Source organism: Xyrauchen texanus, chromosome 17 (genome assembly GCF_025860055.1).
Source record: "Xyrauchen texanus isolate HMW12.3.18 chromosome 17, RBS_HiC_50CHRs, whole genome shotgun sequence".
In the NCBI taxonomy this organism is placed as follows: Eukaryota; Metazoa; Chordata; class Actinopteri; order Cypriniformes; family Catostomidae; genus Xyrauchen; species Xyrauchen texanus.
The window spans coordinates 11206443-11220888 of record NC_068292.1 but is presented as its reverse complement, the minus strand read 5'-3'; the positions used below and the strand labels follow the sequence as shown (position 1 = coordinate 11220888).

The 14446-nt window shown below is 42.4% G+C and overlaps 1 protein-coding gene across 3 annotated transcripts in view; it reads right to left on the bottom strand.

Annotated features, from left to right (window-relative positions):
- LOC127657989 (sodium-dependent dopamine transporter-like) overlaps nt 1–14446 on the bottom strand; it is a 60894-nt gene that overhangs the window by 33011 nt on the left and 13437 nt on the right. The window contains exons 1-10 of one of the 3 annotated variants that reach the window (XM_052147038.1): nt 10635–12353; nt 9929–10032; nt 4939–5151; nt 4667–4830; nt 4509–4586; nt 4336–4419; nt 4143–4236; nt 3328–3497; nt 2979–3232; nt 2563–2886 (exon numbers count right to left, since the gene is read on the bottom strand). In XM_052147038.1, coding sequence (XP_052002998.1) covers nt 2563–2886; nt 2979–3035 — 381 coding nt within the window. In that variant the 5' untranslated portion in view covers nt 3036–3232; nt 3328–3497; nt 4143–4236; ... (4 more) ...; nt 9929–10032; nt 10635–12353. Of the gene's footprint in view, nt 1–2562; nt 2887–2978; nt 3233–3327; nt 3498–4142; nt 4237–4335; nt 4420–4508; nt 4587–4666; nt 4831–4938; nt 9281–9928; nt 10033–10634; nt 12354–14446 lie in introns of those variants that run through there. The other 2 variants (XM_052147036.1, XM_052147037.1) reach the window with 2 other exon arrangements.

Below are 14446 nucleotides of genomic sequence, written 5' to 3'. Positions count from 1 at the left end.
CTCAGCTCTGGACAGACTTATAAAGCTGAAACTTGTATTTCTGTTGTTCTCCAAGCCTCCTTTTTCTATGGTATAAATTTCATTAAGATCTGAGGATGTCGAAAATTTCGTGTGTACCCCTTTAAGGAATTTTGCGTGCAATTTTCGACTTCCTCCGATTTTCTTGAAACTCACAAAATAGAAAGAGGCGGCTTGGAGAAGCACAGAAACAGAGGTTTGAGCACACTAAGTCTGTCCAGAGCTGAGATCTGGACATCCCACATGCAATTTATTTGCATTGGCTAAAATCATCACTTTTTGGACATCAGTTTTTTAACTCCTGGATCAAATTTATGACTTAAAAATCACTATTTCTGTGAATGGGATAAATTGTTGGTGGTATGTCCAGATCTCAGCTCTGGACAGACTTAGGAAGCTGAAACCTGTTCTTCTGTACAGAATACACAATACAATATGCTTTTTGCTTAAAAAATGAAAGTGTCCATAAGCAATTTGTTCTATGGAGACTCAACAGCAGGTTTATGGGCTATTCATTTTAAACACTTTAAGTAGCATTAACATTTAATTTGATTGACTACATTGTGCATTTTCCTGTATGAAGAAGAGACATTGATGAGGAGGTGTGATAATTTATTAGTATTTCACTGTAGGACCTCTAGTACATCACTCAACATACTGTACACTTTTTTATGTAATCAAAGAACACAATTAATAAGAAGAAAATAATCGACAAGACCGAGAATTAGAATAAATAGTTATTGCACAATATAAATAGGATGTGAAAACATCTGAACATGATTTAGAACAAGAATAAATTAAATAACAATATTTACAACAGTATGAAAAGAACAACAACAAGAACTATTACAATATAACTTACCATATTTACATGATTAAAAAGCATTAAAAGTGAAAGCCCAGTTCTTCCAAAATGTCAATATCTAGAGTAGAGGTCCTGCCCACGTCCAATTCTGGGATAGATTCTAAAAAAACAAAACACGAAAACAAAGAAGCCAAGGTTAGTTTTGTTTTCCATCTCAGGATTGCAAATAAAGCACCATATAGTAAACACCAACACCTACCCAGCTCCTTGATGAACTCCTATATGGAGGATTCATCCTCTAAAAATTCAGTGACAGCCTTGTCAAGGGGCAAGGGCTCCTTTTCTATAGACTCATGAAAAACATAACATCAGTCTCACCTCATGAAAGACAATGGAACACTTGTCATACTATGGTGACCACTCATCACTAACCAATAAGCTGAAACAGCTCCTCTTCGGGCCCTCCAGCTGCAGCCTTGTAGACCTTCTCAGGGGGGTCTGGGAGGACCTCTGAAAAAAAACCAATAGTTCAGTGTTCCACTATGGAGAACAAACAAGAAACGCTCAGAAAATCATTTCCGAACACCTACCCATCTGCTGGGGGTCCTCCTCCTCTTCTGGACCCTGGTCTGGAACCCCAGGAGCATCGGTCAGTTCCAATGTTGTGACCATTGGAATAGCTGGGTTGCAGGCCCTCAGCTGCCGCAATTGCTCAAAGGTGTCAAGGTCTTTGAGTAATTGATTTGTCCAAAGTCTAAGACAGATATGTTGACACTGGTGAATTGCTTACAGTTTCATGTATTATTGTAATAAAGAACACATAAATTGATTTAAATAAATTTATACTTTAAATGTGACTTACCGTTAGCTCTTTGTGGGAGTTGTTCATGTGGTATTCCACATATTTTAATTTTTTCTGACAAAAGGGGCAGGGATGATCTCTAACGAAAACCCTGCCCTTTGCCCACATCAATAAAATCTTCCTCTTCTCGCTGTTCTTAACCGAATGAAAAATATTTAAGTGCTGCCTCAAATTGGACAGCTTCTTGGGGCAGAGGCAGCACTGATACATGTTCTATAAAACAATAGAAAAGAAAAAAATCCTTTGTGCACCCTTCATTACTGGCAAACACACTTTATGTAAATAAGTTCCTATGTTTTTTTAAATACTCTGAATTTATTTGATAACAACCTAAACATGTGGAATAAACACTCACACGCAATAGGAAAGCTACTTACATTTGGGAGAAAGGTCTGCATCGAATGTCAAACTTATAATGTCACAAAAAATGTATACATTTGACTTAAGATCCTGATTTATCCAATGTGCCTAAAATCACTTATTCCTAATATATATAATAATATGCAATCTGCACCAGCCCAGTTCTAATGTGTTAACAGTGTTTCAACCATCTAAACAAATTATTTTTTGTAGTTATTGATTTTTTTAAACATAATAAAAAAATTTTTTCAAAGTCTATTCATTTTAAACACTTACATAAAATGTGTCCCATTCACAAAAACAAAGGTTTTGTGGTCAGTGGAATTTTTATGTTTTGAATGGTGCACTTTATCAGGGGGGAATCCTACAGTCACCTAAATGTGATTGTAAGTCATACATTTGATCCTAGAGTTATACAAATCAACCAAGTGATTATTTTTGGCCCTTTAAATTGATTGGAAGTGGGTAGTCCAAACAAAGTCCACTGATCCAAGTTCATCAAAAGAGGTCAACTCACCGGATGGGACTCAGCCTCGACGTCCTCTCCCTCTGAACTTGCGCTGTCTTCAGAAGACTGGGAGCGGGATGAGTCAGCTTGCGATTCCTCTTCTCGAGCACGCTTCCTGGGCTTGGCTGCCTTCCTCCTGGCATGCTTGAGCTTCGGCTCCTCCTTCACTGGGGACAGCTCGGGCCCCTCCAGTGCCGCCTTGAACAGACGCCGGTGCTCCAAGGCCTGCCTGGGGTTCAAATTTATTGCATAAAACTTATCGGCGATTTTGGTGTCGTGGCACATGAACCTAGATATATTCAGCATGTCTTCAGCAGTGTGCGCGTTCCTCGCCTAGGGGAGAGAGCAAACAAGAGATAAGCGGTTGAAGGCAAATGTAGAAAAGGGCAGGGAACGTCACAGAAAGGAGGACGAGGGACGCTTACATGAGTGGCGATGGAGCTCCGGATGTCGGTGAAGGTCGGGCACCCTGGCAAGTTCATCTCGCCCACGCCGCCTGGAAGTAATTGTTCAAATTTTTGCAGGGATTGGGCGTGGGGTTGAAGAAAAAGAACCTGGCATCCGGCCCACTGACCAGCACATTCCTAATGCTGAGGAAATGCTGGCACCACTCATACTCCTCGGGCTCCAGGGACACCTGAGCAGGGCCGAACGCCTGATTGGTTTTATGCATGGTGACCTGCATAGACAGATGAAGAAACAAACACAGCAAGGTTAGAAGTCAGGTGGGTAAAATGTGGTGCGCAGAGCTGCAAAAGAAAGGAAAACACTAACATTTATCAGGTAGGCATTCTGCTGCTGGGACTTTTTGGCCCCTTCCACCTCTTCGATGAGCATATTTTGAAATACGCCACAGCGGTGGCCATAGATGCTGGATAGGTCCGCAGTGAGGTGCCCGTAGAAACAGAACTGCGTCTTCTGGGCATAGCTCTCCTCCAGATTAGCTGCGCACAAGACAGAACACAGATCACATAACAGGAAATACAAGGCAGACACCAGTCTGGGCGTGAAACAGTATGCTTTATTATGTTCCTTTACGAATAGTACTCAACTCAGCACTAAGTTCATGCACAATTCATTTGAAACACAGTAACGTTTACATTCGATTTGATTGACAAAATCCCTTTGGCAGCCCTCAGAATACACAATATAACAAGTTGATGCAACTATCAACTCATAAACATGCACAATTAGCTTAAGTGTGAGACTCAAAGGTCAATTATTAATCATTACCATTGTAATACGCTTATAGTTGGAGAACCATTGCAACAGGCTTGAAAATGGAAAAGGGGGGAGGGGCTCCAAATACAAGCCAATACATGCAATTGAGGTTGTAGTGGGGGGAAACAGTATGCTTTATTATGTTCCTTTATGAAATAGTACTCAACTCAGCACTCAAAGAACACAATTAATAAGAAGAACATAATCGACAAGACCGAGAATTAGAATAAATAGTTATTGCACAATATAAATAGGAGGTGAAAACATCTGAACATGATTTAGAACAAGAATAAATTAAATAACAATATTTACAACAGTATGAAAAGAACAACAACAAGAACTATTACAATATAACTTATCATATTTACATGATTAAAAAGCATTAAAAGTGAAAGCCCAGTTCTTCCAAAATGTCAATATCCAGAGTAGAGGTCCTGCCCATGTCCAATTCTGGGATAGATTCTAAAAAAACAAAACACAAAAACAAAGAAGCCAAGGTTAGTTTTGTTTTCCATCTCAGGAATGCAAATAAAGCACCATATAGTAAACACCAACACTTACCCAGCTCCTTGATGAACTCCTATATGAAGGATTCATCCTCTAAAAATTCAGTGACAGCCTTGTCAAGGGGCAAGGGCTCCTTTTCTATAGACTCATGAAAAACATAACATCAGTCTCACCTCATGAAAGACAATGGAACACTCGTCATACTATGGTGACCACTCATCACTAACCAATAAGCTGAAACAGCTCCTCTTTGGGCCCTCCAGCTGCAGCCTTGTAGACCTTCTCAAGAGGGTCTGGGAGGACCTCTGAACAAAAACCAATAGCTCAGTGTTCCACTATGGAGAACAAACAAGAAACGCTCAGAAAATCATTTCCGAACACCTACCCATCTGCTGGGGGTCCTCCTCCTCTTCTGAACCCTGGTCTGGAACCCCAGGCGCATCGGTCAGTTCCAATGTTGTGACCATTGGAATAGCTGGGTTGTAGGCCCTCAGCTGCCGCAATTGCTCAAAGGTGTCAAGGTCTTTGAGTAATTGATTTGTCCAAAGTCTAAGACAGATATGTTGACACTGGTGAATTGCTTACAGTTTCATGTATTATTGTAATAAAGAACACATAAATTGTATTAAATAAAGTTATACTTTAAATGTGACTTACCGTTAGCTCTTTGTGGGAGTTGTTCATGTGGTATTCCACATATTTTAATTTTTTCTGACAAAAGGGGCAGGGATGATCTCTAACGAAAACCCTGCCCTTTGCCCACATCAATAAAATCTTCCTCTCCTCGCTGTTCTTAACCGAATGAAAAATATTTAAGTGCTGCCTCAAATTGGACAGCTTCTTGGGGCAGAGGCAGCACTGATCCATGTTCTATAAAACAATAGAAAAGAAAAACATCCTTTGTGCACCCTTCATTACTGGCAAACACACTTTATGTAAAAAAGTTCCTATGTTTTTTTAAATACTTAAATGAATTTATTTGATAGCAACCTAAACATGTGGAATAAACACTCACACGCAATAGGAAAGCTACTTACATGTGGGAGAAAAGTCTGCATCGAATGTCAAACTTATAATGTCACAAAAAATGTATACATTTGACTTAAGATCCTGATTTATCCAATGTGCCTAAAATCACTTATTCCTAATATATAGAATAATATGCAATCTGCACCAGCCCAGTTCTAATGTGTTAACAGTGTTTCAACCGTCTAAACAAATTATTTTTTGTAGTTATTGATTTTTTTAAACATAATAAAACATTTTTTTCAAAGTCTATTCATTTTAAACACTTACATAAAATGTGTCCCATTCACAAAAACAAAGGTTTTGTGGTCAGTGGAATTTTTATGTTTTGAATGGTGCACAGGCTCCAGAGGATAGGCAGGCTGGCTGTGAGGCGAGCCACTGTTGCCTCGAGCCCGGAAGGAAATCAACGCGCGTGCCGGGGGGGCGGGGGGCTCGCGGGGACGTACCCGGCGAAACCGACCCTGCTGCCATCCCCAGATCACCTCCATCACCAGCAGAGTCTTCCTTAATCCCGTGGGAAGGAGAGATGCGGGGGGCGGCAGGAGTGGCGTTCCTTCAGTTGAAGGAAAGCCGCGACCGCAACGTTGCCATGGTCATGCTCTCGCAGTGAGAACATGAATTGTCCACAAATGCTGCCTCAGTGTGATCGCAGCCCAGACACACGAGACAGCGCCTGTGGCCGTCTGAAGCGGAGAGCACTCTACCACATCCAGGAACTACACAGGGGCGGAAAGGCATCTTTATAAAGATGCGTCCTGAAAAGGACGTTCAACGCCGCTGTGTATTGCTCTTTTAGAGAAAATCACAACACCGTTTAAGTTAGCGCTGTCGAAGCTCCCAGGGGCAAACTTCACTGCAGTGCAGAGAAGGAGAAAGCCGCTAAAGTGCGCTGTAGATCCAACAGCAGATCGCATAGAGGTAGAGGAACAGGTGTGTGACTCGAAGCTCGCTGCATACACGACCATCGGCTCAGAAGAAAATTTCTGAATGGAACAGACGCATTTCCCCGCCTTTATACCCCTATTTCCGGGGGTGGGACGTGCAAATTCTGTCTCCCAACTTCTCATTGGCCTTTTTTCATAGATCAGAGGTATATTCGGCGCTCAAGAGAGATCCCTAGTGTTGCTTGTTTGACACAACGTCGAAGTGAGCGACAGACGGGGAATGATTGTTTGTGTCTTAAAATGCATTCAAAAATGTTGTAAAGATGCACTATGACTTGTAATGCTTTCATTTGCAATACACAGTGACTTCTAATGAGAACTGACTCCTAACAACTTTCTATTCTTAAAAAGGTGCTTTTTGATCAACTTGACTGATTAGACACTGCTTGAGGTCTATATCTTTCAGATCAACTCCTGCCAGTTTCTTTTCAGAATCCTCACCGCTTGCTTCAGGAAAACACATCACGTGATCACTAGCCTCAATCTGCCTGGAGTTCTGGAAAACCATAAAATCTTCGGCAGTCACACAGGGCGATACATCAGCCAACTTGCAATTCCTCTTCAAGGTCACAGGACGATCAGAAAGATTCACTAACTTCATGGAGACATATCTGTCACCCCACATGGTTGTAACTACCCAACCAACCAGAACTTTTCGCGGCATGGATTTTTAAGATGTAGGTTCGACAATCACTGTGCTTCCGGGGGACATAGGGGTGTTTTTCAGCAGCCTGGCCCATACAAGATGCTCATGTCTGGCCAAGAGTGTTACAGCTTGTGTCAATTTCACAGAATAAGAATCAGAATCAAGAATCAGAAAAAGCTTTATTGCCTATTACAACACTATTGGTGCTGTAGGTGCGTGTCACACATTCTCTAAATATAAGAAACAAGTATTAAAATATAAGCAATATAAATATAAATATGTCCACAAAGTATATCTTAAAAGTAAGAATAAAAATAAAAGAGAGCAGTATAGCAGAGTAAGTACAGTGGCATATGGAGCCAGAGGTGGAGTGTGGAGAGTGTCAGGGTGGGTACCAGGCCTTGTTGATGAGGCAAGTGGTGGATGGGAAGAAACTGTTTTTGTGGCGTGAGGTTTTTGTTCTGATGGACCTCAGCCTTCTGCCAGAGGGGAGTGTCTCAAAGAGATTGTGGCTGGGGTGGGAGAGATCAGCCACAATCTTTCCAGCACGCTTCAGGGTCCTGGAGGCATACAGGTCCTGGAGCGGTGGCAGATTGCAGCCAATCACCTTCTCTGCAGACCGGATGACACGCTGCAGTCTGCCCTTGTCCTTGTCCTTGGCAGTAGTAGCAGCGTACCAGATATTGATGGAGGATGTGAGGATGGACTCGATGATGGCTGTGTAGAAGTGCACCATCATTGTCTTTGGCAGGTTGAATTTCTTCAGCTGCCGCAGGAAGTACATTCTCTGTTGTGCTTTCTTAATGAGAGAGCTGATGTTCAGCTCCCACATGAGGTCTTGGGAGATGATAGTTCCCAGGAAGTGGAAAGACTCCATAGTGTCGATTGTGGAGTCACAGAGGGTGGTGGTGGCAGGTGCAGGTGAGGCTGAGTTCTTCCTGAAGTCCACAACCATCTCCACTGTCTATAGAGCGTTGAGCTCAAGGTTGTTTTGATTGCACCAGGTCACCAGGTGGTCAACCTCCCACCTGTAGGCGGACTCGTCACCATCAGAGATGAGTCCGATGAGGGAGGTGTCGTCCGCGAACTTCAGAAGCTTGACGGACTGGTGACTGGAGGTGCACCTGTTAGTGTACAGGGAGAAGAGCAGAGGAGAAAGAACGCAGCCCTGGGGGGATCCAGTGCTAATGGTCTGTGAGTCTGAGACATATTTCCTCAGCTTCACATGCTGCTTCCTGTCAGACAGGAAGTCAGTGATCCACCTGCAGGTGGAGTGAGGCACACTTAGCTGGGAGAGCTTCTCCTGGAGTAGAGCGGGATGATGGTGTTAAAGGCAGAGCTGAAATCCACAAACAGGATCCTGGCGTAGGTTCCAGCGGAGTCCAGGTGCTGGAGGATGAAGAAGTGGAGGGCCAAGTTGACTGCATCGTCTACAGACCTGTTGGCTCTATATGCAAACTGCATGGGGTCCAGGAGGGGGTCGGTGATGTCTTTGAGGTGTGAAAGCACAAGGCGCTCAAAGGACTTCATAACCACAGAGGTCAGGGAGACAGGTCTGAAGTCATTAAGTCCTGTGGTCCTTGACTTCTTGGAACAGGGATGATAGTTGAGGACTTGAAGCAGGCTGGCACATGACATATCTCCAGTGAGGTGTTGAAAATATCTGTGAACACTGGAGACAGCTGATCAGCGCAGTGCTTCAAGCTGTATGGGGAGACAGCATCCGGTCCAGCAGCTTTCCGGGGGTTCTGTTTCCTGAAGAGTTTGTTGACGTCTCTCTCATAGATGGAAAGAGACGTCACTGAGGTGGGTGGGGGGTGGAGGGGGTACCTTTACGGTGGGCATTGGTGGGGGTGCCCAGGCCCCTGCTGAGGTGGGGGAGGTGGAGGTGATGCACTGTAGCTGGAGCTGTTGGAAGGTGTCGTGGGGGATGGTTTCAGGGCTGTCCCTTTGTTGGGAGGTGTCATGGGGAATGGATACAGGACTGTCCCTTTGTCTTTCAAAGCAGCAGTAGAACTCGTTCAGGTCGTTGGCTAGGCGTCGGTCGTTGATGGCCTGGGGGGCTTTAGGCTTGTAGTTGGTGATCTGCCACAGCCCTTTCCAGACAGTCCCGATCTTGTTAGGAGTATCGCCACCTTGTCATCTTGTCAACCCAGCCATCATTTCAAGGAACTGAGAAGTGTCAGGAGCCAATGACAGGTCACAGCTCTGAGCAGTCACCCTCCAATAATCATCACTGCTCTTCATTTCATGCATGATGTACTTTATGACGTTAGATCCGAGAATGAGGTCATCTTTCTGCCCTGGGACCACAAGAATGGGAACGATACACTGTACACTTCTATCTCCACCTCATACACACTTTTAGGGTGAGTTTGATGACCCCCACAGCCAATCAGAATGACTTGCTCTTTTAACTGATTGTCTGTAGTGATTACATTTTCTTCAAGCATCTTAGATGCCGTTGCTTCATTTACCGTACAAGCAATGGAGCCGGAGTCTAGCATTCCCTTGACTCGGAAAGTCTTATTCACAATCACTGGAGCATAGAATAGTTCACTAAATAGTTCAATTCTTTGTGAATTCTGCAGAATTGAACACCTTCTGACTGGGCTGCAGATGTGTGCTCATACCATTGTTCCCAGTCATCATCATCTTTTTTGTCGAGGGTTTGATTTTGTCCACACGCACATCCCTCTCCATATGCAGGCTTGTTAGTTTTATCCTGCCTTACGACACTCTTTTCCAATGTCCTGCTTTAAAGCAAGACAAACACAATCCATCTCGCCTGCAATGCATGGTAGTAGAGTGATCAGTTGCTTTACAAACTTTACATGGCTTTTGGAAAGACTGAACGAAATACACCTGAACGTCTCGATCTGGCTCGTTGCTGCTGAATCTTCAGTTGTGTCTGATGATCATCGAGGCATTCCTGAATTTCACAAGCTTTCGACTTGTCAGCAGTTTTGAATTTCATTACAGCAGAAAGATCTGGGTCTGGGCAGTGCTTGATGAACATCATAGTTACCTCTTAACTTGGGTCTTCGAGGTTGCGTCCCTGTCTCTTCAAACACTCCTCTGCCACAATGGCTTTTTTCAAGCGAATCCAGTAATCCATCACATTCTCTTCCACTGTAGGTAGGGTATTGTAGAAGTCAGCGAGTGGCATTGCAGAATTACATCAGTTCACTGAAGTGTTGCTTTAATATATCATTAATAACTCTTTGGTCTTCACCAGTTTCTAATGATGGGTTACTGCGTAATGCGATTTTGATTATGTCCCTTGCTCTCCCTCCAAGTCTTGACATTTTGTCTGTTAGTCACTCTTTCCCCATTTTCACTTCCCTTCTTTAGCTGAACTGAAATGGACCTATTTCATGAGCTAACCATGTAATGAGGTTGCTTAAGTCAGCGGAAGTTATGTCTGACCTGGGAACTTGACTATCAGTTTATATATACACGAGCAAAACACTGGAGGGTCAGCAATACCTATGGCTCCAGGAGTGTGAGCCATACCTCTAAAGAACTGTCCTCTCCCCCCAACAATGTATACTTCATCCTGCACATCTTCCACATCATAAGGGAATGACATTGTTACAAAAACAGTCACAACAAAAAGACAATGAAATTTTATTTTTTTAGAGCAAGAAATTCAGTCTTTGTAGATCTCCCAAAATGAGATTATGTGGTCCCTTTTTTTTCTTTTGGTGTATTGTAATACTCAGTATTTGTACCTCTCTCTCCAGCAGATTAGACAGGAAAAGAAGAATTCAACCCAGTCCATTTAATGAAATATGTAGTACTCAGCAACATCCGGCGGTCAAACTAACGTCGATCCTTCTGGGAATCCGGGACACGGCACCAATGTAGTCATTTTAAAGCTGACATCTGAAAGTCATCACAGATCTGTGAAAACTTGATTAAACATTTCACAAATATCCAAAAGCACCTTTTTAATGTTATAAATCTGTTTGGTGTCTTTTCCCATCTGAATTCACTTCTTTTTCAATGAATCTTGACATTTCTCTAATTTCACTCATAGGCAGCTGTGCATTTTAAAAGATGTCGTACATTTTAAAAGGCATCATTAAAACATGTCTGAATTAATTTTAAGACACAAACCGTCATTTTAATGCTGAAATCTGAAAGTCAATAGAACTGTGTAAACTCGATTAAACATCTCACAAATATCCAAAAGCACCTTTTAAAGAATAGAAAGTTGTTAGAAGTAATATGTCTTAACAGAATTCACTGTGCATTGCAAAAGAAAGTATTAGAAATCAAAATGTATCTTTACAACATGTTTGAATGCATTTTAAGACACAAACAATCATTTTAATGCTGACTTCTGAAAGTCAACTCAGAACTGGGGAAACTTAATCAAACATTTCATAAATATCCAAAAGCACCTTTTTAAGAATAGAAAGTTGTTAGTAGGGCTGGGACAACGGAAAAAAACACGTCGACGCAAAATATGCGCGTCGATTTGTCGGACCCAAAACAAAGATGGCGGCGCAGGCGTGTAGTAGCAACACGAGTGGCTCCTCAGACTATCAGAAGTGCAAGGCGGCATGCACTCGTTCCTCTAAAGTATGGGAATTCTTTAATTTAAAAGGAAACAATTCCGTGACATGTCGTCTTTGCAAAATGGAGATGGCCTTCCATTCTAGGCTATAATAGGCTATAATACGTTGTCGACACCTAAAGTTTTCGCTTATAGCTATTAATAATGCGCTTATAGCTATGAATGTCGTGAAAAATACATAGAGGACACTGACAACGCGCTGACAGACAGGACCAAGCAGGTAACATTTAATAAAGTCTCAACTTTCAAATTTGGTCATTCAAAGAAAATTAAACCATAAATAGGCCTACAATTTTGTGGCTCTTTAATGTGTCGTGACAGATTGCCTCAGTTAAAGCTGCTCGTGAACCGATCATCCTGTCCTTGGTTAATTTATAGCATCAAATAGGCTAAACATGAATGTAGCCTACATCAGAAGGACTGTTGATTTAACCGCGGAAAGATGTCAATCCACCGACGTTAATCTTCTCTCTCCTGACTACTTTGTCTGACAAAAATGGCGTATTATGATTGATTTATCAGATCGCCAGTCAATGAAACTCCCGGCAAATGTTTTTTTTTAAACATTTTATACACCCCCACCCTCGATGAAACCGGTATTACCGGTGTTGTCACAAGTCGATTAATCGAATCGAAATCGAATCGGACTGAAAAAATGAATCGCTAGATTAATCGTTTAAAAAATAATCGTTTATCCCAGCCCTAGTTGTTAGGAATCAGTTCTCATCAGAATTCATTGTGCATTGCAAGTCATAATGACACTCAACCGCCACCAGTTGAGTCCCGTCCTGCACGCAGGGAGGCTCCTCGCCCCTGCCTCCTATCTCTGGCAGGATCTGATGGTTCCAAGAACAACAACTTCGGACCGCCAAACGGGGATTACGCCAAAGAGACATTACATTCCTGTTTAATATTCATCAAATAAATGTAATCTAAATCTTTACTCAAATCTACGAGACTTCCTGATAGAAATATACAGTATATATATATATATATATATATATATATACAGTGAAGAAAATAAGTATTTGAACACCCTGCTATTTTGCAAGTTCTCCCACTTAGAAATCATGGAGGGGTCTGAAATTGTCATCGTAGGTGCATGTCCACTGTGAGAGACATAATCTAAAAAAAAATCCAGAAATCACAATGTATGATTTTTTAACTATTTATTTGTATGATACAGCTGCAAATAAGTATTTGAACACCTGAGAAAATCAATGTTAATATTTGGTACAGTAGCCTTTGTTTGCAATTACAGAGGTCAAACGTTTGCACACACTGCAGGAGGGATTTTGGCCCACTCCTCCACACAGATCTTCTCTAGATCAATAAGGTTTCTGGGCTGTCGCTGAGAAACACGGAGTTTGAGCTCCCTCCAAAGATTCTCTATTGGGTTTAGGTCTGGAGACTGGCTAGGCCACGCCAGAACCTTGATATGCTTCTTACAGAGCCATTCCTTGGTTATCCTGGCTGTGTGCTTCGGGTCATTGTCATGTTGGAAGATCCAGCCTTGACCCATCTTCAATGCTCTAACTGAGGGAAGGAGGTTGTTCCCCAAAATCTCGCAATACATGGCCCCGGTCATCCTCTCCTTAATACAGTGCAGTCGCCCTGTCCCATGTGCAGAAAAACACCCCCAAACCATGATGCTACCACCCCCATGCTTCACAGTAGGGACGGTGTTCTTGGGATGGTACTCATCATTCTTCTACCTCCAAACACGGTTAGTGGAATTATGACCAAAAAGTTCTATTTTGGTCTCATCTGACCACATGACTTTCTCCCATGACTCCTCTGGATCATCCAAATGGTCATTGGCAAACTTAAGACGGGCCTTGACATGTGCTGGTTTAAGCAGGGGAACCTTCCGTGCCATGCATGATTTCAAACCATGACGTCTTAGTGTATTACCAACAGTAACCTTGGAAACGGTGGTCCCAGCTCTTTTCAGGTCATTGACCAGCTCCTCCCGTGTAGTTCTGGGCTGATTTCTCACCTTTCTTAGGATCATTGAGACCCCACGAGGTGAGATCTTGCATGGGGCCCCAGTCCGAGGGAGATTGACAGTCATGTTTAGCTTCTTCCATTTTCTAATGATTGCTCCAACAGTGGACCTTTTTTCACCAAGCTGCTTGGCAATTTCCCTGTAGCCCTTTCCAGCCTTGTGGAGGTGTACAATTTTGTCTCTAGTGTCTTTGGACAGCTCTTTGGTCTTGGCCATGTTAGTAGTTGGATTCTTACTGATTGTATGGGGTGGACAGGTGTCTTTATGCAGCTAACGACCTCAAACAGGTGCATCTAATTTAGGATAATAAATGGAGTGGAGGTGGACATTTTAAAGGCAGACTAACAGGTCTTTGAGGGTCAGAATTCTAGCTGATAGACAGGTGTTCAAATACTTATTTGCAGCTGTATCATGCAAATAAATAGTTAAAAAATCATACATTGTGATTTCTGGATTTTTTTTTAGATTATGTCTCTCACAGTGGACATGCACCTACGATGACAATTTCAGACCCCTCCATGATTTCTAAGTGGGAGAACTTGCAAAATAGCAGGGTGTTCAAATACTTATTTTCCTCACTGTATATATATATATATATGTGGTGAAATGTAGTTATTTGCCTCTATCTTTAAAGAGCAACATGCAGGTTGAATTTATAACTGAATTAATACTTTATATTGTCTGCAGAGGTCTTTTAAAAACACATATGTAGAAATTACTAATGAAATCTCATTTGATGTAGAGATTTTGATGAAAATGTGCTAGGCTCTGGAATACGCCTTTCCCGCTATCAACGCGTCATATGACGTAGGGCTGAGGCAAACAAAAGAGCTCGCGGTCAGCTCTCTCATTGTGGGTGTTGATGTAGTTAGAGCAGTAGTGAGAGACAGAAAGTTTTAGAGAAGCCATAATGGTAAATTATTGTGTTTGTGCTGGTTGCACGAATTCCAGCC